The 23,794-nt window shown below is 44.1% G+C and overlaps 3 protein-coding genes across 16 annotated transcripts; 1 reads left to right on the plus strand and 2 right to left on the minus strand.

Moving 5' to 3' along the window:
- Positions 1-1,947: 1,947 nt before the first annotated feature.
- LOC100281333 (uncharacterized) lies at positions 1,948-3,601 on the plus strand. Its single transcript, NM_001154251.2, has 2 exons — positions 1,948-2,732; positions 2,831-3,601. Exons 1-2 carry the CDS (start codon positions 1,983-1,985, stop codon positions 3,518-3,520), a joined length of 1,440 nt encoding a protein of 479 aa, NP_001147723.2. The 5' UTR covers positions 1,948-1,982; the 3' UTR covers positions 3,521-3,601.
- A 4,328-nt stretch (positions 3,602-7,929) lies between these two features.
- Positions 7,930-11,443, minus strand: LOC100275719 (uncharacterized). The gene is made up of 7 exons (NM_001149742.2): positions 11,161-11,443; positions 10,484-10,731; positions 10,214-10,375; positions 9,966-10,122; positions 9,679-9,821; positions 9,538-9,573; positions 7,930-9,427 (listed from the first exon to the last, which is right to left on the minus strand). Exons 1-7 carry the CDS (start codon positions 11,234-11,236, stop codon positions 8,669-8,671), a joined length of 1,581 nt encoding a protein of 526 aa, NP_001143214.1. The 5' UTR covers positions 11,237-11,443; the 3' UTR covers positions 7,930-8,668.
- Positions 11,444-15,923: 4,480 nt separating this feature from the next.
- LOC100274295 (nucleolin) lies at positions 15,924-20,038 on the minus strand. Of its 14 annotated transcripts, none has more exons than XM_035964658.1 (5): positions 19,198-20,038; positions 18,955-19,011; positions 18,817-18,870; positions 18,578-18,666; positions 15,943-16,645 (listed from the first exon to the last, which is right to left on the minus strand). In XM_035964658.1, the coding sequence occupies exons 4-5, from the start codon at positions 18,656-18,658 to the stop codon at positions 16,211-16,213; spliced, it is 516 nt and encodes a 171-aa protein (XP_035820551.1). In that variant the 5' UTR covers positions 18,659-18,666; positions 18,817-18,870; positions 18,955-19,011; positions 19,198-20,038; the 3' UTR covers positions 15,943-16,210. The 14 variants fall into 14 exon arrangements, with proteins under 14 accessions (NP_001142131.1, XP_035820551.1, XP_035820552.1 ...); XM_035964659.1 differs by having other exon boundaries at positions 18,578-18,719; XM_035964661.1 differs by having other exon boundaries at positions 18,955-19,014.
- Between the last annotated feature and the right edge of the window lie 3,756 nt (positions 20,039-23,794).

A 23,794-nucleotide genomic window follows, 5' to 3' on the forward strand; every position in this document is an offset into this window, starting at 1 on the left:
CAACAGGAAGCGCCATCATCACCCTACCCCGAGCCGACTCGGGCCGCAGAAGACAAGACCGGTGTCCCATCTGGCTAGCTCCGCCAGATAGGCAATGATGGCGCCCCGCAAGCCCTGTGACGACGACGGCTCTCAGCTCCCTTACGGAAGCAGGGGGACGTCAGCAAGGACTCGACCGCTCCGACAGCTGTCCCTCCGCCAGGCTCCATTGCTCCTCCGACAGCCACGACATCACACCAGCAGGGTGCCAAGATCTCTCCGGCTGCCACATTGGCATGTACTTAGGGCGTTAGCTCTCCCTCCGCTAGACACGTAGCACTCTGCTACACCTCCATTGTACACCTGGATCCTCTCCTTACGCCTATAAAAGGAAGGACCAGGGCCTTCTTAGAGAAGGTTGGCCGCGCGGGGACGAGGACGGGACAGGCGCTCTCTTGGGGCCGCTCGCTTCCCTCACCCGCGTGGACGCTTGTAACCCCCTACTGCAAGCGCACCCGACCTGGGCGCGGGACGAACACGAAGGCCGCGGGATTTCCACCTCTCTCACGCCCGTCTCCGGCCACCTCGCTTCCCCCCTTCGCGCTCGCCCACGCGCTCGACCCATCTAGGCTGGGGCACGCGGCACACTCACTCGTCGGCTTTGGGACCCCCCCCGGTCTCGAGACGCCGACACATATGTTAGTGGATTTTTTATCGCGTAGCGGGTATAGAGCAAGATAAAATATACCCATATCTAATAGATATAACAAATGACCCAATATAATACCTATGGATATCAAAAATCGTTATATCCGTGCTCTAATAGGATTTTTACCTATTGAGTATCGGATTTCAAGTACCCATTGCCATTCCTAGAGAGGAATATGGAGGTAGACAATAATCTGAGTGCAGCAACTGTTTCTGAGATGCTTGCTGCTCCTGCTACGGTAGACAGCAGACGTGGTTTCAGAGGGACTTGGTTCTTCTCAAGATCTCTCTAGTTTTGTAACTTGTCTCAACGATAAATATATTTCTATCAAAAAGAACATAGGGTATTACACTAATATGGTCAAACCTCTATAAAAATCAGTGTCTTAAGCATTGATGCCATGCGTGAGTAGACAAACCATACGCCGTCGGACTTATATTACAAACGGCCTACCGCTTATAGAGTCTCGTATTACCTTCTAAGACCGCTGGGATACATTAACCCTAACTCCAATGTAACCCTAAAACCTATATCTCGCTAGACACCCGTGGATAAGAAGCAGGTATGTCATATGTGCCGTTCATCCACCGGTAAAAAAAAACATTCTATGACTAATTTGGAAGCTCCATTTTTCTAAGAGGACATATCTGGTGCACATGAAAACTTAGTGCACATATTAAATTATCACTATCAATCTTAGATCTAACGTCTATAGTTGATCATCACAATTTACAAATAACACCTTCCACCACTACACCCATCACGTTGGAGGGTGTCCTTAGCAAAATATAACAAACAACTAGAGACGTTAGATCTAAGACGAGTGTTGTTGATTTAACATGTGCACTAAACTTCCATATGCACCAAATATGTTCTCTATTTCTAAAGGATTCATATTTTCTCAAAGGAAATTAACTAATTTTTTTTGTGAAAATGAAAACCCAGTAGGAAAATGGGGTTTCAAACTAGACTTTAGAAGACAAAAAAAAAAACCCGAAGAGGATTAGAGATACTAAAATCATCTTTTTATTCAAAATTGAATAATAAGTGAATTCTAACCCCTTCAATCTTCTCCGATTTTGTGGCTTCCAACTAGCCGCTAGCGTGATTGAGAAAACTATTGTTCAAGTATTCGACAGCCACTCATCATGGAATCATGGAATCAGGAGATGCAAACACGAGCCGACGCGCCGACGACGGGACGAGCCTCACGTGACTCTGTCAAGAGTGTAATTGATGATGGCTCTCTCGTACCACACACTTAAGACTCGAGGGCAACCAAACACCAGCGCCAATGCAAGCTACACACGGTTCTAGATTGATAAATTCTAATCCGGCACAGTTCTTGCTCAGGCAAGCAGTCAAGCATCGCCCATCGGAACCCATGGCAACTCCTGTTGTGTCTGTCACCGACGTCAGCTATGTCGCTGCGCCGGCTAGCGCGCTGCCACCCGAACCTGTCATCAAGCTCAACGCCATGGAGGCGCAGTGGGTCGTGGTTCCGCTGCTGCAGCACCTCCTGCTCTTCGAGGGCGACGATCTGCCGCCCTTCGACGCCGTCCTCCGGTCCCTCAGATCCTCCCTCGCGGCGACCCTAGCCACCCACGCCCCGCTCGCCGGCAAGCTCCACTACCTCGCGGACACCGGCGACGTCGCCATCTGCCGCTCCACCGGCGGCCGCGGCGTCAGGTTCGTCGCCGCGGAGTGCGACGCCGACGTCCGCCGCCTCGCGGGCGACGAGGACCACGACGTGCTCACGTTCGAGCGCCTCGTTCCGGAGCTCGACATGACCCTGCTGCCGGCGCCGGTGCTGGCGGTGCAGGCAACACGTCTCGCGGGCGGCGGGGTCGCCCTCGGTGTCAGCGTGCACCACGGCGTCGCCGACGGCCGCGCCCTGTGGAGGTTCGTCGAGGCGTGGGCCGCGGCGTGCCGTGGGGACACGCCGCCCGCGCCGCCGGTGTTCGACCGCTCCCGTGTCAGAATGCCCGGCGGGGAGGAGCTGGCCCGGAGCATCCTGCGGAAGTACGCGCCAGATTTGCCACGGGTACGTTCACGTTCCCCCACCGAGCACATTTTTCTTCAAACTTGGTTGTTTTGATTTCCCAGCATTATTTTTTCTTTCTCTTCTCGCCGCCACTCCAGGCTAGCATGCCCGCGATTATGCAAGAAGACCGCCTGCGGTTCACCCGCCGGACGTTCACCCTGGACGCCCAGCACATGGAGCAGCTGAAGCAGCGCATCGTACGCCTCGGCGAAGCCCACAGCGCGCAGCTGAGCCGCTCCCCGTCCAGCTTCGTGGCCGTCGTCGCGCTCGCCTGGACGTGCTTCGTCCGCGGCAGGGGTTTCGCGGCGGACGAGGACGTGTTCCTCTTCTTCTTCGCCGACGCCCGCGACCGGCTCGACCCTCCCGCCGGAGCGGACTACTTCGGCGCGTGCCTGAGCGGATGCCTCGCGAGGCTGCCCGCGCGGGAGCTCCACGGCGAGGGCGCGCTGGCGGCCGCGGCGTCGGCGGTGCAGCGCGCGGTGCAGGAGATGGTGGAGGACCCGCTCGGTTGCTGGCCCGGGTGGGAGTTCTTCAGGATGGCCGGCGACCCGACGGTTCGGCCTGAACGGTTGATGAACGTGTCGGGGTCGCCGGGCTTCAGGGCGTACGAGGTCGCCGACTTCGGGTGGGGGAGGCCGAGGCGGACGGAGCCCATCAGGATGAACCACGACGGGCAGCTGGCACTGGTGCGCGGCAGGGACGGCGACGGGGTGCAGGCGTCGGTGTCCATGCTCCGGCGGAAGCACGTGGACGCTTTCAAATCAGAGTTCCTCAAGCTACTCGGTTGATGACGTTGCAACGTAGTAGCAGTACGATTTGTTGGTCGTGTTGCATCATTGCAACTTCCTAATTTCATCACATTGAACACATCATTATTCCTGTCGACAGTACGGTGATTTGGCGTGATCGCTGTCGACATTACGACGATTTGGCGTGGAGAGGCCACGTCACGTCACGTCGGCCTCCGCGTTGTAAAGGTTGTTTTTACGGTGAACCGATACTTTTGCAATCGCTTCACCTAGAAAACAAGAGGAGCCACATTGGCCCTCTTTGTTTTAGCTTAATTTCAGATTCTGACCACCAAAGTTATTATAGACTGTCAAACGTTTAACTTTTCAATTTGTTTTTATAAAAATCACATTGGTGAAATTTATCCAAAATGAACGTAAACATACAATTGATGAGTAATCGCAATAGAAGGAATATGTCACTTTCTAGATCCTAAACTCTATGCAGCCCTTCATCTTTCCCCGCCCATAATTCTCATAATACTCAAATTCTCTCTACAACCAGATTTTTCCAATAGCCAGATTCTCAAAAAAAAATTGAACCAAGCACGCTCAACTTCACCGCTTAGCAAAAAGAAAAGCATCTCCCCTCTTCTTCAGCTTCTCTTGCGGAGTCGTTTTTATGAACTAGCATTTTCCAAACCAAAGTTGAAATTCCTCAAGAAGCCTTGTCAAAGGTGGTACTGTTAGGATGTCCTCCACAGAGAAAAAATAGGGGGCCACTAACTAACTCACGTCCTGATTAGAGGCACCACTAACCCTAATGGTTGTGGCCCCGGTCACCAAGCACCACACATAAATGAGGGGTTAAGGGGGCAACACGAGTTTGGGTCAACGCAAAAGCCTCTCGCCAAACCCTAAACCCACGGTTGCGAGTCTGATCTATTGTCTGCGCTTGTAATGATTGGAAACACTATGAGCTATGGCGTCAGAGACCAATGGAGCCTCTGCAGGCACTGGATCTGACCCTCCTCGTCTGTAGGTCAACAGCAGCGAGCCTCCTCTACCATGCCAGGACGCTCCTCCACCACCTCTAAGGGTAGCACGCTGTCAACTACAACAATCTCGTCCTTTATCAAGAGCAAGATGATATGCCTCAATCTCCTCTGTTTATATGTTTACAGTGGGCACATACTAGATCCATTCTCTGTTAATTCACGCTCTCGGATTAGTCTAAGTGGGACACAGTTAGATCCACAAACCTATCAGGTACATATAACAATATAACGCAAGGGGATCATAATATACTCATCTTGCAGTCAATAGGGTATATGATCTTTCTCATCTTGCAGCCAAATGCCAGGACCCACCAGGCCTCAATGAAGTGAAGAACTGTTGACTGTCGGGGGCAGGCCCCATTAAATTCAAGGGTATTCAAATGAATACCCATTATTTTTGGTAAAAGAACTTCAATATATACATGTATATAGTGTATATGCATAGAAAATAAAAAATAAATCAAATAAATAAAGGAATTTTGTTAATTTGGACTAAAATATCTTCTTCATACCTCTCATACCTAACTAATCCAGCCCAACGGAGCAACAAAGCCCACCTCAGTACCTCACGACAAAAAAGAATCCCAAACTCTATTGTAGTCGCACCATGACAGAGCCACCAGATGTGCCACCCACCAAGTCGTGTTCACATCTTGCAGCCCCACGTGTCATGGAGACACCAGCACCTCTGTTGAGACATCGTGGCTCCGAGACGCAGCTAGGTGCCCAGACTTGACCGACTAACTATCATTGCGTTGCATCTGGCCTCGTTATTGCGTCGTATGTCATCCGTCGTCCGAAGCTTCAATCCACCGTAGTTAGGGTGTCACCGTGTGCCAGGACAGACAACCAGGGATAAGGTCTCATCGTCCCAGTATCCAAGCCTACCCAGCTAGTGGCCACCCGACCTGGCCCCCCTGCTTTACTGCTTGCAGTACTGGGCTGTAGATGGGGCATTAGCGATTGGAAAATGCCAAAGAGGACAAGCAGTCAGCCAGCAACTGAGCAACAACCAACATGTGCATTTAGATTTAAAACTTTTGAAATAGTTGTATTAAATTTGAGTTTAGTAGACTCGTTATTGAATCAGTTATGACCATAGCGTGTGTGCTTAATTATATGTTATACATATAATTAACTATATATGTCGATAGACATTTTTAATCTTCCAAAAAATCATCCTATAAAAAAATTCGAATACCCACTCTCTAAATCCTAGGCCCGCCACTGATGACACGACTAGACAATCGTCTCTATCATGTGTTTTCCATATCATATCGTGTCTTGTCGTGCTCATGACATATCATTCTAGACAACACGAATGGCATGTGTAAAGAATTACACCGTGGAATTTCTCCGTGGCATGTGTTCAAGGTTAAGACACTTGGAATCCTACAAATGATTCATATTACGTAAAAATGACTATAAAATTTATATATCATTTCTATGTTCTAAAGAAGTCTAGAATACAATATGACAATAAAACACTGCATATAAAATGGAACTTTTGAATTACACCGTGGCTAAAAGTGACACTCACCAACCATCCTACAGAAATTATAAAAAGAATTATCTTATCATCATGTCATATCAATCCTTTTCTAATTCAATTAAAATTGGTTATATTCCCTTGAACTAGAGTATAGATATATCGTACTATCAAGGTAGATGCAATACAAACCATAGACATGTCAAGTGCTTAAACTAATTGAAAAGTGCTAACATAAGAGAAACACATATCACAACACTTTAACTAGTTGATATTTGGGTTAGTTCTTAGTTGAGTTAGATACCCTTAAAACAAGATTTTTTTTCCCCAAAAGTTTAAGATCACTGAAACCAAAGTTCGGAGTAAAAGGTTATGGTATTTCCCACGAGTTAACCTGTGTTGTTTGTTAGGGTTGCGGTAGTGTCGCTCTAAGGCCCAACAGTGTTAGAACGTGGTAGTGCCACCACATGTTGAAGCCATAAGTGCTAGTGTTTGACATTGAACACTTAGTTTTAGGTTTGATAGTACGAATCCTAGAGGTTCTGGTGGTGACCAAAACACTACGAGCCTATTTCAACCATCTGTGAGCCCTCTCTAACCCCTATGTTTATGAGAGTTAGTGATTAACGGTTGGTTAAGAGTTAGAGAACATATTAAGAGCAAGCCAACCTTGAACACATGTCGAGCTTCATCAATATGCATTGTGCATTCATTACTCTTAAAGTTGAAGCTTTATAGATAGCTATACATTATTTGATGAGCTTGTGCTTGTGGTAAGCAGTTGTGGTGAGTTAGAGAAGAGGAACGAGGGAAAAGAGGCTCCAAAGCCTTTATGGCTTCCTCAACAACGTGGATATAAGCCTTGATAGCAAGCTGAACCACGAAATAAAGCATGTGCTTTCTCCTATGATTTTGAGTTGTGTTACGTGCTTTCCAGTCGTTGTGAATATTTGTGACTGTAAGCACTTAGTGGACTTCGCTGGACATCACCAAACACATCTCTAGCATTATTTGCAGGTGTAGTTGTTGAACACTTTGCATCGAACGACAACCACATGTGTTGAGTGACAGTGTCGCTAAGCAACAGTGCCACACTGATTTCTAACAAGTTCATGTTTTATTTTAAACATGCCAACACCCTAGACGACATCAAGGTCCTTTCAGTTAAAGAGTGGTCAAGGTCCTAAAAACCAATGAGAATGATCAAATAAAATCGATTTCATACGCTTTGTGTCGAAAATATAATGCATATTCAAATATGTATTCGTTCTCATTTGGCATTCACAACTGCGATATTTGGCAGATTTTTTTTTTAAAAAAAACTAGAAATATAACACTAAAAATCCATTTAAAAAGTATTTGAAATTATATTATACTCAAAATCAAATTATGCGAGGTGTGAAGAAAATAGGAAGTCCATGTTGATGTTAGATTACATATTCACTCACAGGAGGAGCTATATCATGAAAAAAAAACTCATCACTACACCCTTGACAATGTATGCTGAACTTGTTACTTGCTATGAGACAACGAGAAAGATTATATGGCTAAAGAAATTTATACTTGATTTAAAAGTGATAGACAAAACTACAGAATCTACTACAATAATAAACCAGCGGTATATTACTTCTATAACAACAAATCAATTGTTGATGTTAAATACATTAACATTATGCATTATGTTGTAAAGGAGTCTAAAATCAAACAATTGAACTTGAGTATATAAACGCAGAGCTGCTTAAAGGTCTGCTCGCTAAAGAGCTTCTAATCAAACTTGTTCAGAAAACAAGTAGCCGGTACAAGTTCAATGCAGCGGCTATAATTCAATTCTGGATCGTCTAGTACTCTGGAGCGACTATGTGATAAACATGTAAATCCCATAGATAAATTCGCAGTTGTTCTCTGGAGTACCTCATGTCAAGTAGTACTGAATTAGATGTAACCTATATAAATATTTGCCAGGTAAATTCGCAACATCCAGTCAATGCATGTTCCCGCAGGCTATCTATTGCCTGCAAGATCACACTTTGTTTCCTCCTCCATATAAGGATGTTCTTGGGGTTGGGATCATGCATACTAGAGAGAGATTACATCATGTTTTGAGTTAGATAAGAGCATCCCAGATGCATGGGGTAAGACAGCAGCACATCTCTGCCTCAATTTTCATACAGAACTTGCTGCCCTTGGAGGTTGGAACTGCGATGCTGGCAAGTTGTCTAATTGAGGCACTAGGTGACTAGGAGCAAGCTCCACCTTGCTCCAGGCTATTGTAATATGCAAAAATAATATTTCTGTATTTCGTTGCCTATGGTACCAAAAAAAAACGGCTGATGTAATCAGGCCCATAAACTCTGCCCCTTTAGGAAACCCAGAAGCTTTACCTGCATGCACAAAAATGAGAAAAGAGAACTCACCTCACTTGCAGCCGCAGATTCAACCCACCAAACCACCTTACGAGAACGAAGCAGGCCTATGTGAAATCTTTAATCTTCATTTCTCTCCTCGCTCTTTACCTCTCCTCGCATTACATGTACAGTACAACAACATATGTCGAAACGAACCACACAAACAGTATACCCTACAGCAGTCAGATCCTGCTTACTAGTCAACGCTAAATTGAGAACCTGTCAAAAGTTTAACAGGGCTGGGCTACCAAAACTGTCACTGAGATTGGGGATGGAAGTACTGCATCCCAGGAGGTGGCTGCATGGGCCTGAAAGGCGGCACGCCAGGCGGTTGAAGGGTGAACTGCATCTGAGGACCTAGGTTCATTGGCATCTGCTGCTGAAGCATCGGTGGCGCTGGAGGCTGAGTCTGCGGCATGACAGCCATCTGGGGCTGTGGAGCTGAAGGTGAGGGCCTTCCTAGGCTCATCATCTGGGGCGGCGGTGGAGGCGGTGGGGTCATGGAGCTCATGTTGTAAGGCATGCCCATCATTACACCTCCAGGCTGAGGGACAAACTGCTGGGGCGGGGCCTGGTAGATATTGTACTGGGGCTGAGATGCAGTGGCTTGGCTCTGCATAGGTGCTTGTTGCACTAAGATTGCCTGGGGCTGCTGCTGAGCTGTTGTGGCAACCACTTGTGGCATTGGAACAAAAGCAGCGGCATTTGCGACGCTTGGTACCTGCGATAGTTGTTCAGCCTTTTGCCTCTTATCTGAGCGTGTTTCAGATGAATTCTTTGCTTCTTCGGCAGCAAACTTCGAAAGTGCAGACTGCAGAATCTGCTGAGAGTTTGATGATGCTGCAATCTTGTCTGCAAGGATAGCAGCAGCCGTCTTGTGCTGCTCCTTTACTTGCCCATTGGAGACCACCTTTCCTGGCTCTACTAACGATGCTGATCTGGGCAGCGGAATGGTTGGCTCATTCTTGAGTCTCCGCTGCATGTTCGAGGCTTCATGTACCATTGCTTCAGCTAGCTATCGATTGGAAAATTTAAAGACATAAGAACGACAAGTGTTTACACCCAACCAAACACTATAAGCATGTATTAACATCTCCATGGCTTCGATCGGTTGGAAAACATTACCTGTAACTGAGTGCGGACTTTCTCCAGTTCAGATTCCTGAGTAACATAAACAAATAAGATTCCACAGCTCCACAGACAAAGTACAAGTAACAATGACAAGCTAATACATATTCAAGAAGAAAAAATCCAAGTTGTTCTGACCTGTTCCTGCAGTGCCTCCTTCAGTTCAAACACAATAGCTGCTCTATTTTTCTCAACAGCTTTTAGCTTTTCGATGCATTTTTTCATGTTAGCTTCCTCATCTTTTAGTTCTGTGCAAAGAACCTCGCGACGAGGATCTTCGGCTGCATACAGAGAACATCTTAAGAATGTCTACTAAGGTAGCAAAAATGCAGGACTCCCCGGCTGCATACAGAGAACATCTTAAGAATGTCTACTAAGGTAGCAAAAATGCAGGACTCCCCGGACAGGCCGGCAACAGACATTACCTTTGCTACAAGCACTGTCAACGTCCTTCTCCATCTTTCCAACATGACGCATAGAAGTCTTGCATTTTTCCAGGTCATCATCCTCATCTGCTTGTTCACTGAGAACAGTGTGCAATGCAGATATGATCCTCTCTGCAGTTCCTCCAATGCCTAGTCTCTGATCAAAGATGTTGATAATAATTGAGAGAATTTCTTAGCACAGTACAAGTGCTAAAAGATAGTCTAGTGGGAAGAGCAGAAAATCTTACCAGTTTCACAGAACGAGAATCTCTTTTAACAATCCTTATTGCTGAACTGCGAGACCGTTTTTTGGTCATATCTAAAACAGGAAGGGGGGCTGCCCCAAGCATCACATCCTTGATACCCCCAGCGCGTGAGCCAAAAACTCTCCTTTCTTGCCATATGTCAACCTAGGACACATTTGTGCGTTACTAATACGTTTTTGCAGCTACACGACAATGTTAACAATACTTATTGCTGAACCGCAGGAACTCATAACATCGAGATACAACACTCACCAGCCTAGATGCCACCTTCTTCCCACGGTCATCACCGTTCTCACTTACATCTTTAAGCGCCCCAGGGAGAACCTTCCAAAATTCTTCTACAAACTCTGTCCCGTTGCGCTTGCTGTTCTGTAAGATGTCATTAGCAAGATAAAGGAAAGGGATCTTCTGCTCCTTGCCAAAGCTGTGGAACTGCTTGTCCCAAGTCTGAACAATTTGCTCTGCGTTCTTTCTATGGTAAATGCACCAATGCGACAACGCTAGTGGCCACAAAGAGCAAAAGTCAAGGCAACAACTGGATAACAGAAAAACATGTTATGGCAAAGAACTCAATCTATTTACACCAACTGAATAGGTGAAAAGATTTAAGTCAAGACATCTTCAGTAGGCAATCTATAAAAATAAGCAAACAGAGAGTCCCCAACGAGTCAAGAATCTATCTGCTGGTGCAGAACGGGCAAATTCTCCCCACCTGTTTGTTATTCAAAGATCCATCCTTTTGAACGAAGCTAACAGAGATTCGATGGACGCGAGACTAAGCACGAAAAAGGAGATGTATATTACAGTTTAATCGTACAGAAAACGCGAGACTACACGCGCAGGTTGCAAATTCTTCCAAAACTCCTTAAAAGCACCGCATACACTCCAAAACCCGAAGTTGTGAACGGAGAAAAGTAGGGAAAGGATACTCTCGATGCATTGCTGCGTGTTGTTGAGCTTGGCGAGCTTGCCAGCGAGTATGTCCTCGCTGAACGCGCTGTTCATGGCCGCCCTAAACAGCACGGAGAGCTCAGGTCGTCGCGCAGATCTTGAGGGCGCAGGAAGAAGAGGGACCGACGAAACCTAGATAGAAGAGGTGCTAGGCGACCACGGCGGCGATGGCGGAGGCATCGGCTGCCGAAATTTCGAGGTGCGGATGGATCAGGGAGGCTAGGGTTTGAAGAGGTAAGAACTAAAGAAGAGTGTAAGCGTGATTCAGATCGGCTGAAGCGTTTCTTCCTTGTGTGTTCCATTCTTTCACATCTAAATTAGATCGAGACACCCTTTTAAAAAGGAAATAAACAGCTTATTATTGTTTTAATCATCAAATTATTAAAACAAATAAATACAAAAGTGGTATTTTCAAAAAAAAAATGCGACAACATGACCCCGACCCTAGTGACATCCGATCGGTCTTGTAAGCTTCCACTTTCTTATACAACATATTTAGGACATGTTTGGTAGGGTTAACTTGTCAAAAATAACTCTGCTTCTGTCTTAAAAAAACAGTTATTTAAAAGTCAAAGTTATTTTATAAATCGTTTGGTATAAGAGGTTTATTCTTAATTTTGTAAAACACATTCACGACAGAGGGAAGATCTAAATCCTAAAGTACGGTGGTGAGGTTTATTTGCAAAATTAGAATGAGGCAGAGCCGGTGAAACTAGGATTTATGGTTTTTCCTCCGTAGTACAAAAAAAACTCATGTTTTATGGTTTTCAGAAAATCTACCCTTGACCAGTACAGACAATGACATGAAGAACTAGCTGCCAGAAAACCGGAGAGGATTGGAGAGACTGAAATCCTCTTCATGTTTGGTTGGGTTAGCTTGTCCAAAAATGATTGTCTCTATCTTTTTCTAAAAAAACGTTTTTTTGGAGTTAAAGTCATTTTCATAAATTGTTTGGTATAAATGGTTTATTCTTATTTTGTAAAACACATTCACGGCGTGTGGTACCCTTCATGACAGAGGAAAGATCTATGTAAAATTTAGTTCAGTGGAGGCTTATTTGCAAAAATTGGAGGGGCAAAGCCAGCCAAGCTAGGATTTATAGTTTTTACTCTAGTAAAAAAAACTCATATTTTTATGCTCTTCCGAAGATATATGGTACATAAGGCCTAGGCCATGGCCTTGATCTGGGGCTTGTATAAACCATGAAAGGTGAAGGCATGTGTTGACATGAAAGGTGAAGGCATGTGTTGTTCTATTCACTAGTGAGGGAGGAGAGATATTTATAATTCATATACTTGAAAATAGCCACTAGAGCCAGATGCCGTTGACTCATATAGTAAGGTGAGTTAATGACACAAGTGATACATTATCTTAGGTGGCAAAGCTCAGGTCTGGTTGGGACAACTTTTTTCTACAGAACTGTTCAAAGAATCTGAATTACTGGATAATCTAGTTGTCACGAGAATCTGGATATCGCAACGCGTGTGGAGGAAGATAATCTGGTCTGCACGATTTATGGTTTAGGAAACGGTGGATTTCTTCGGTCGTGACGACTCGGTGAATTCTACATTCATAATAATTTAAGGTCTCGATTGTTTCGTTTCATTTTGAGGAATTGGAATCTTACTAATAAAATAGATTATTTTTTTAGAATGTGACATTCCAGCAATTTCTAAAGTTATCGTATAAGTCTATCTCAAATTTATGAGGGTGAGAGATGGAAATTGATTCTATAGATTTACCTGCTATTTTTCCGATGTACAACTTATAACACTCTTCTACTTGATTCGCTATAATATAAATGTAGTATATAACTATCTCTTTCATATAATTTAGGATAATATACAAATATATTACATATATAAATATATAAACTTAATTAGTTTTGTCTAAATTATAATTATTAAAATGGAATTCAATTCTAACGAAACAAACAGGACCTAAGTGATTTTTATATAAACGATTCTCACAGAAGCGGGCTCATAACCAAAACTTTTGGTGGCTAGATGCTTATTCTAATGACCAGAAGCCGAAATAAATAGCGCCATAGTCATAGAGAAGACGAGAAACAAAGATGTAGCTAAGCACCCACCAGGAGTAACACAAGACGCAAGTTGTGCTTACACGGTTGTGCATCCTAACGTCTTGTTATGTTTGGTGGAGGTTGATCGCTTGTGAGAGGATTAACCGGACACGTCCCAGACAACGATTACTCCTAACAGAAACATGAACGACACAACTTATTAGGCCGCTTGTTCGAGACCTTCATGCCAGAGGACCTGATCTGATGAAACGCTCAAGCGTTTTTCCCAAAGTATATATGCACTTTTCTTGTTCTAGTGTGTAGTGGCTCCGTAAGGTCGCACTCAACAGTGTGTATATAGTCTTATATTAGTTTAGCATGACAAAAACATAGGACATGTGAAATAGTATTAGTAATGATCTCCATAAACAAAAAAGCTAGAATAAAACTGAAAGGAGACAAGCAGACTAAGACCATCGTAAGAATTGATATAATATAAATTTACTGGGATGGAGATTCAAAAATAAGTTTATGAGATGACAAGATGTAGGAAAACCGATATATTCAGTAAGTTGAAAACATAATCAAAGTTAAAAGACGCAAAGGACCTCGCGCATATGCAGTCTTATATTAGTTTAGCATGACAAAAAACATATGCCTGGTAGATAATGTGCGGATGATGTAGTTTTTGGGCTTTTGGTTGCAATAAGTGTTGAACTTATAACACATTTTTGCCATTTGAGTTTACATGCAGTTCTCATCTCACCAAGAGCTTACCACATACCAGAGCTTACATGGAAGGAATTCTTACCAGGTATGCCACGATTATGTAATGTATAAAGTTTATTGTTACATTTCCTAATATAGTCTAAACCTGAACCATTATTTGCATTTATGCTATAGGTCCTAGGTGTAACTTATGCATGTTAGATATTATGCTATGCAACTAATGAATGTTAGTGCATCATGTTTTGTTTTATTTTCTTATTAACTTTGTTGGCATTAAGTTGTATTATAATTAATTAACCAGGTCGTACATATAAGCATGAAAATAATGACTTAACACACAAAAACGAATTTGTGTGACCGTATTTTAGTTTATGTAGTGCTGTCATCTTTTAATATGTCTCTGTAAAACACCCACTTCAGGGACTCCATGGTATTGGTTTAGTTGTCGCCGACATACCTACAGTTTTTGTGGTTTTTGTGTGGGTTAGCTTGGTTTGTTTACATTGAAGTTAGATTTGTAGTCCCCTCTATTTTCAGCAATCAATTTCATAACAAAATTGTGCTTGATTATTATTTTTGTGATGATGGCCAGGATGGGAGAAGGTTCTTAAAAGTTGGCATATGATGTAGCAGCAATAAAGCTATTGACATGTGCAACTAATTGTTAGAAAAGTGTACTCATTGAAAGTATGTTTAGCTATAATTTATATATTTCTACCCTCTCGTAGATAGAGTTAGATTGCATCACATATCTTATCTTTTGTATTCCCAAATGCAAAGTTCTCTGTTGGGTAATGGAAAGAATAGATGTTGATTTGTTTGTGCCATATCCTAAGAAAACAAAAATATATGTGAGTTGTGGTGGATGCTCTGTAGTCAATGTAGTAATGCCCTGGATCAGTGTTGTTCCTTTAAAGTTTAAACTATACTTTGCTTGTGTTAAAATTTGTAAATAACTTCACACTGAGATGATGATTAATTTTGCCATTTGAATCATACCTGAATTAAGAAAAAAAACATTGTGTTGTTTAATTGCCGGAGTTATTACTTTAGCTTATTTTTAGAGTTGTCACATATCGCCATGGCCTTCATAAGGGTTGCAGTGTTCTACTTCCGGGTGTCCATGATTGGAGGGTCTCTTGGGTTGATTTTCTCAGAGACTACACAATCACTAGGCTCGAAATGAGCTTATACCTCTACGAGCTCACCTTTAATCTTTCGCCATTCCATACTGAACTTTAAATTGTGCAGTTAATAAAAAACCAGAAAAAAGAAACCATGGCAGACAAAACAAAGAAATAGATGAGTATGATCTCATGCAATTACATCGTTCATTCAAAGAAAGAGAAGCCCTTATAACAGACATCTGTTGGTGAATCTGTTACCTGTACGAACTTTATTTATCGCACATATCACACAGTTTGCTATCTCATAAAGTTGTATATTCGTTGAGCATTGGGATTAGTTAGGTTAGATCGAAGAATGTGGATGTTTGATTGAGGCGGAGAGATATGCTGGCACATGCACATATCGTGGCACCACCTTCTATCATGCATGCAAGGCCTTAAGGCGTGAGGACTCGTGCACCATGCCATCACCATCCTGGCAAGTCGCTCGGAACTTTTTGGAAGCTCATTATAAAGATTTAGATGTGTTTTAACATGTATTGCATTTAAATAGTCTTTCTATCTAATATATAGAAACCGTAGCAACGCACGAGCACCTCAGTTTTTACAAACCACTTTCATAAAAACCGGTACTTCCAACAGACACTAAGAGACCTGCAATATCGAGGCACCATAGGCGAAGTTCACATCGACCATCATAACCATTCTATTTCAAAATGCTACAAATAATGCAATAATATTTGTTCCGATCAGTCATACATTAGTTGAGATTTGAACGCACAGTATAAACGTGCAATTCACATGAAGCTGTCATGATGCCAATATAATTCATTTATTGAAGGAACGCTATCAACCAGGGCTGCATCAATGATTCCATACGAGATAAAAGAGAAGGCATATTCAATCTGGAGGCTTTCATCACTCAAGTCGAATTATGTTAGCGAAACATCTGTTCGACTCCACAGAAGCAAGCAACAATGACATAAGAGTTGTCCCTAATTGCCTCAAATCATAAAGCTCCTACAAGCCCACACGTGCTGCTGAACGTGTGGATCCTTCTTAACTCTCTATGGGAAAGTTGAAATGCGAGGATATGACGAAAAGCCAGGCAGAACTCAGCGCACGGTAACTAAAGCGGCAGAAGATCTTCACTTCTTCCTCTTCTTTGGGGGCTGGAGCGAGTCTTCATCATCATCTTCCTCCTCATCCTCGTCCTGGTCATCGTCTTCTTCATCTACACCCTCCTCATCGTCATCCCCATTGTCGTCGTCCTCGTCATCCCCGTTCTCATCATCGTCATCGTCGTCATCATCGTCGTCGCCGCCACCCTCCTGATCTTCTGGTTCTTCCTCATCTTCCTCACCATTTTCCTCAGGATCACCTCTTTGCTTCTTGGTCTCATTGCCCTTTGGGTTGTCATATCCCTCCCCTTCTGAGACGTCCTCTTCACCCTCCTCCCCAAAGTCACCATCCTCGTCCCCATCGTCACCACCATCATCATCTTCATCGCCAGCATCGACAGGTTCGAGCTCATCACTCTTCTTTCCCCTCATCTTGAAGTCTGGCACACCACAGATAGGACCCTGTACAATGATCAATATTCAGATGTCAACATTCAGAACAAAGTTAAACACTGAATAAACAGAAATTCACATAGCACAAATGGTAATTTTAATTCATATCTTGAGATCGCACTGTCACAGCATGCTTGAACACACACAAATCAAATATGCAGCAAGGTGGGGAAGAAATGACCCAAGGGAAACCAAACCAGATGTACAGATGCAAATAAAAATTAGTCACAACACAAGCAGCAGAGTAGTAGGCTACCATGATAAACTAGATATGTCAAGCAGCAAGAACATTAACTCATTCCCCGATTTTCAACTATACTCTCCAAGACATTCTGCATTTCTGCTGTAGTCTTATTGACACAAAAGAACTGAATGCTTGGCCAGGTTCCATTCTAACAGGGTGGGGTTCTAAATGCTAAACGGCAAAGCCTGGTAAGTAAGGAGGCTGGAAACATGAAAGATGACTATAATGCACTACCGCACTCTTTTAAAAAAAAACTTTTTTTGCTAAAAGGTGTTGTTTTGTGCGGATGTGAGGAGCTAGGATAGGATAGTTTGCTGCAGATCTGGCGAGGTACGGTCAACACTCAACAACCAGCATGTGGAGATACTGTATCATCCACCAGTCGACACGGTGGCTAGCTAGATCTAAGAAAGAAGGGAAAGGAAGCAACGACTTAGGATCAGATGCAACTGTTCATGCACCGGTTCTGGAGGGGCAAGCTGAAAATGGGGCCGTGTAGATGCGGGCAAGAGCTGGCTTTCAGTACACTTGGGCCTGAGACCGAGGCAGGACGCTGAGTATGACAATCTGGCCCAACCGAAACTCTCACAAACGATGGAGATGAACTCGTCGAGTTCTCTCGATAGCCAGGGACCCTGGTGAGCAAAAATAAATACGGACCGCACTGTTAAGTAACTGTGGACCAACTTGGCGGTCGCAACTCGCAGTGAAATGCAAGCGGCAAAGGACGGCGGACAGGCTTGGCGTTTAAGAAAGAAAGACCTTTTTTCTAGTCATCAGAGCAACTCCAATAGCTATATATAATTCTACTACCTCCGTTTTAAAATATTTGTCTTCAGCTAGTTTATTTTTAAACTAAACCACGACAAATAAAAAAGTACGGAGGTACAACCTAAATACTAGATTTAGCAAGTCCTCAAGTAATAAAAAAACGAAATTATTTAGAGAGCCGTTGAAGAGGAGTTTTTAGTTTAGCTATCTAAATTATTGATTTAGAGTCTTCTAGAGAACTACTGGAGTTGATCTTAAGGAAGTATTCCTACAAAACTGTGGGCAGAAAACAACTTGATGCATATTAATTTCCTAGAGAGAGTGGCCTGGACGCATAATAACATCGCTACAGTAACCAGATCACTGTGCGTTGCCTGAAACATGTTGCTTAGAAGTTAAGCCACTGAAACGGGACAGCAGCTTCTCGCCGGTTTTTCTAGATGGAAGGGAAAAGAAAAAGAAAAACCCCACGGGCTGTTGACGAGGCGGGGGAAAATATCTGGAGATCGAGTAGGAATCTTTCGGTGTCATGAGAAGCGAATATTCGGGGGCGCGGAGCGGGGGTAAGGTTGTAAATAGCAACCAAACAAGGGGGCGTTTGTATCCCGTGGGCCCCCACTCAGCACCACCCCACGGAACTCAAATCCCGGACCCCGCCTGGAAAAACCACACCCTAAACCCGCCAACACAAATCCGCATCCGAAAAGAGTCCAAAACAAAGAACAATATCTCACCCACTCAACGGCCCAAAGCAAGCAGGCAGGCAGGCCTTTGCGCCAGTAGGATAAATAAATAAATAAATAAAGCCAATTAAATATAAATAATATACAGCAGCCGAATCAGAGAACCGACTAGAACGACAAAATGAATGAACAGGGAGGGAGGGGGGGCTTGGCGGTGATTTTTTTTTTGTTACGGATGTTTACCTCGGCTGCGACGGCGAGCAGCAGCTTCTCCGCGGCGTCGCCGGCGCAGGCTTTCAGTTGCAGGGGCGCGGCGGTGTCCATCTGGACGGCTGCAGAGGAGGCCACGTGGGCGGGCACAGGGAACAAGGTCCGTCAGATGGGACTGCAGCATACCGTTGAGGAAAACTTAAAAACTGGCACTTTCCCAAGGCCGGCCAAAGCAGGCAGGCAGGCACAGTGAGATTTCTGTGCCCCCCTACCTAATTTTAGCAAAAACCCAATCTTAGATTTGCTCCGCAGGGGCGCAAGTACAACTGTCAGGCAAAGAAAAGCTCTTGGGAACTTGGGGTGCAAAACAAACAAACAAAAATATGGGATGAACAAGAGGGCGCTACTACTTTTTCAGCTCCTCTCGCGTGAGGAGAGAACCTGCAATGTTCGGTCAAGTATCTGTTCTGCTGCAAGGGAAACATTATTATCCCATAAACATGCATATGAAAAAGGTAGACACTGCAGGAGAGGAAAAACTAACAGGAAACAGCTGATTGAAACGACAGGACTAGGCGTTAACAGAGGAGGCACCGGATAGGATCATCCTCATCACCAGTAGTCAGGAAAGGGAGCAGGAACAGGGAGGTTACCTTGTTGCCGAGGAACGGGGGCCTTGGAGGCACAGATCTGGAGGTTTCAAGGAGGCTGCTAGTGCTCAACGGGCACAACTAGGCCAACCCCATGCCTGGCAACGGGAGAGGAAGAGGAAAAGAGGAGACTTTTTCACTCTGTGGAGCCCGGAGGAGGGCAGAGGCGCCGGGCAGGACGAAGGCAGGAGGGCAGGTGGTGGGCGCAGGATAGCCCGTGGCTACTGATGGCTGGAGGGGGCATATGCGTAAATCGCTTCTTGCCCCGGGTTTGAGGTGAGATTATGTGGACTGTGTACTTCAACGGTGGTTGAAAGAGAAAAAAAACTGATCTGGTTAATGGAGACGAAACAGACGGATGGGATTAATTAATCGGTCCGCGTGGTTCTGCGCTGCTGTTTTTTCCCCCTTCCCTGTGGCGTTCTCGCCTCAAACCACAAGGCGCCTTTGGCAACAGATCGGACTCAGTTTTTTTTTCACACACACAAAAAGAAAAGTAAACACAAGTCAGTTTCACAAAGAGCAATCCGTCGACACCGCTCAAGAGCCAAACGCACGTCGCTAACACGTCATTAGCGTCTCAGAGATGACGATACTCAAATCCTCTGCGTAGAGGACGGACCGACGGACACGCATTAAATACCACCGCGAGGAGTAGGTGGGAACAGATCACGGAGTACAGCAGCCGTTGGAGTTGGGAGCTGACATCGGCAGAGAAGAGTTCTCTGGTTCACAGCGTCAAATTCTGTGTGCAATCCCACATGTTTCCCCCTCAGAACCACCCCCGTTCCGGCACCGCAAAATCCCCAGATGACCCGTGCGGCGACAAAACTAACGTCAGCGTGTAGAGTCCAGTTATGTGTAAAGGACGCCTCAGCATAGCACCTACAGTTATGTGTAACACTCATCGTGTCGGCAGGAACCAACGTTCGTTGCTAGGTCCTGATAATAAAACATACTAGAAAAAAACCACTTGCTAGCATGAAACCAATCAAAACGGCAAGGGAAATGGGGCCCAAAACGGCAGCGAGCAATAGAGAAAGAGGGAGATAGAAAGGTCAAAAGATACGGTTGGCTTCAACAAAGCTTCAGCACGAGCATCAGGCTACTTGCAGCCAGGATGCTTGTGCAAAGAAAAGCTGGGGAAGATTAGCGGGGGCGACAGCAAATCGGGAATGTGATTCCTTTGTTCTCATCATCTGATGGGCTAAACAGCTTCAACAGCAATTCATGAACCTTCGAGTCCGAATCATTCGTAACAGGGGGTAGTAAAAGAAAAGCTCATACCTTTCCGGTTTGTGAGGCACCGACTGTGCTGGATAAATAGTATTATAGCTCTGCCATCCTTGTAGCACAATAAGCCAATGGCCCCGCAAGGAACCAGGCCAAACCGTGCCCATACCCATAAATAGTTCATGCAACGCAAAGCAAGTCCACTAGATTCCGATTCAGAATATTTCTGAAATGCACATAATAAGTGACAGATATTACGAGCCCCAATTATGAATCCATGATCGTAAACAGGGGAAAAAATTTATTGCAACATCAGTCCGGAAAGTGTGTAACATTGGCTGGATATGGTCATCATTACGCAAATGACCTCATAGAGATCCATTATAATTAATTTTTATAATTCTGTCTGGAGAATCTAAAAATCAGACCAAGTATATTAAGATTTTTTTGGCTCAGAGTCATTAATTAAGACTGCACTGAACAACTGATGAAAATCCTAAACCAAATGAACCTGGAGTATCAGGTCAAACATAACTCGAAATAAGCTCAATAAAAATAGGATGATGTATAAAAAATTGAGAACAATGATCGTGTGCTCAACAGAGGCTTAAGAGATATCATAATAAGAATGCAAACACATTTAGACATTGTTCGGTTATTCCCATTACACATTACACATGGATTGTATGGGATTGAAAAAAATTAAGTTTGACTTGCTTGGGATTTAAACCCGCCCAATCACACTCAATCCACATGGATTGAGAGCGAACCGAACAAGCCCTTAAGTATATGGCAACACAAGAATAGCAACATAACATATCAACAACTGTTAGGGAGACAATCAAGCTTAGAAAGCATAATCATGACAATAATTAGCTATAAAGAAATATTGACATTCGATCACAAGAGTGTAACTATCAAAACAAGTAGCTCTGTTGACAGCAAGGCAAAAACTAGAAGTGACCCCCAAAAAAAGAACAATTGTTCAGCGAGGTGCTTTTGTTGAAGTTCGGGAAAAAACTAGAAGTGACAAAAAAAGGTCAATTGTTCTGTGAGGGAAATATGGATTATGAAATCCCAGAAACTGTCAATAGTCAATGACCATTTACAACTGTTAGCTATCAACTGCGTTGACAGTTCCCTACAGAAGGTAATTGAAAATTAGAATGGTCTACCACCTGCAAAATTTTGGCAGGTTATGGTTCTACTTTCTGTAAACTAATAGTCAGAAATTTGTTGATTATATTTTTTTAACTAAAGTTGGTCAATTTGGCACTATTGCACTACTAGTATACACAAGGTAGTGACCCCTCTGCCTAGAGCCTAAGGGGGTGTTTGGTTTGAGGAATCACTCCATCCAAAATGAGGTGGTGCATCATGGGTCCATTCCTCATATTTGGTGGGATGACCTCATTCCTCATATTAGTACTAACTAACTAACTATGAGGAATGAGGTGGAAATGGATCAACTCATTCCATTCCACAAACCAAAAAAACAAGGGATGTGAAGATGATGGACTAGCTCATTCCTCAAACCAAACACCCCATAAGTAAGCCTAGGTGCGCCTAGGCGTTTTACACATTTATATATTACCATGAAAAAGAGAAGAAACTAGAGATGTATGAACCTAGCTGGACAGAAAGGACCATCAAAACAGAGCCCACCTTATCCATCCATCTCTCCTCCCAGCCACACGCACCAGTTCGCAGAACTCCATCACCGCACGACTCTTCGTCCCTTCTCCACTGCCACGCTACTGTCTCTTCCTTCTCCGTCGCGGCCAGCCTCATCCCTTCCGTCTGACTGTCGCTGCCTCTGCCGCTGCCAGCCTCCTCTCAACCATGCCTATCATATCCGCTGCATTGCAGCTGCATTTCCCATCTCCATCACCGCCCATAGACTGCCTTTGCTGCTCGACGTCCACATCTCCCTGGCACCCACCATACATGCCTCCTCCCCCGCCGCCACCCACTGTTCCAACCTTCTCCCATGCCGCTCAGCATCCGGATCTGCACATAAGGGCACCAGGGATAGCATGTCCAACCACCGTGGCCGACAGGAGCCACCTAGATAACACCTACCCCCCTAGGCTCCACGGTACCCCAACACATAGCACATAAGCGTGCCTAGGTGGCAGGGGAATGACACCTTTTGGAACAAGGAGTATACACTAACTGAATAATCTTTCTCTGTTTCAGGGTTAATGTTCAACCTATGCAATTGAAAGCGATTAAGTGAACACCAAGTTTATGCTGGATATTTTTAAGCACTGAACCAAATAAAGAATTGTCAGCAAATGCAATTTGCATCATGGCAAGGCATTTGTCTAGATTGGGGAAGGCAAGAGGAGGGATGTGATAGCAAATGGTCTGAAAGAGAGGGTATCATTAGTCCTTGAACGTAATAAGAAAATTAAATAACAGAAATGTGAAACAGAAGGTAGCCTAGTCTGGCATGGGCCATCCAGCACATTAGAAGGCAGAAGGAACCCAGGGCTCAGGACTCCCCTGCCACTGCTGACCAGATGCCGCCTCTGCGCACTAATTACCTCCAAGTGTGCTTTCAACTCTAGTGGGTGGAACTGGTACTGTGTTTTATAAATTGTGATTTGGCAAGTGATGTTTGGTTAGTTAGGAAGTGCGAAGTGTCAAATGTATTACTTGAAATATAGCAGGCAGCACTATCTATAATATCCAGAGACATGCATTGCACAACAGACCAAGACAGAATGGCAAGCGAGTGATGTAAGATCATCAGTAGCAATACTAATTCTGTTGATGAAATAAACACAATGATTTCACAATACTACTTTCATGTCGTGAAAAGAAAAAGACAGCATGGTTGCATGCACAAGGATTAAAATTTATTGATATTCATCCACTTGACAGTTTCATCTTGGCCTATTCATGGTTCACATGACGATTTAACACTCCAATGGTCAGCAACCTAGTATTCTACCAGCAGTAAGAAAAAACATCTACTAATCTAACATTTAGTGCATATTGGGTCTAATAAGAACAAAGCAAGAACAGTCTTCTTTTGAAATTCTTATTGTGCATATATGAACAGTACATCCTCACATAGGCAATCCATGAAAAAAATCAACATAAAGTGGGGTAGTTGAGAAAATGGAGACACTAAAGTAATCAGTAATACAGTTATGAAGTGTCAACTGTCAAGACATGACCATTGTCACAGTAAGGCAAAAGAAAGAGCTCCAAAATATTTTCAAAGAATGAACACTAAATTCCCAGAGATACCATATGCAAACCATCCGTCAGGTCAAATCATCTCTTTTAGGGCTAGTTTGTATACTCAAATCCCCTTGGGGATTGGAGAGGATTGAGGTGGAAATGAACTAATTTC

Source organism: Zea mays, chromosome 2 (assembly GCF_902167145.1).
Source record: "Zea mays cultivar B73 chromosome 2, Zm-B73-REFERENCE-NAM-5.0, whole genome shotgun sequence".
In the NCBI taxonomy this organism is placed as follows: domain Eukaryota; kingdom Viridiplantae; phylum Streptophyta; class Magnoliopsida; order Poales; family Poaceae; genus Zea; species Zea mays.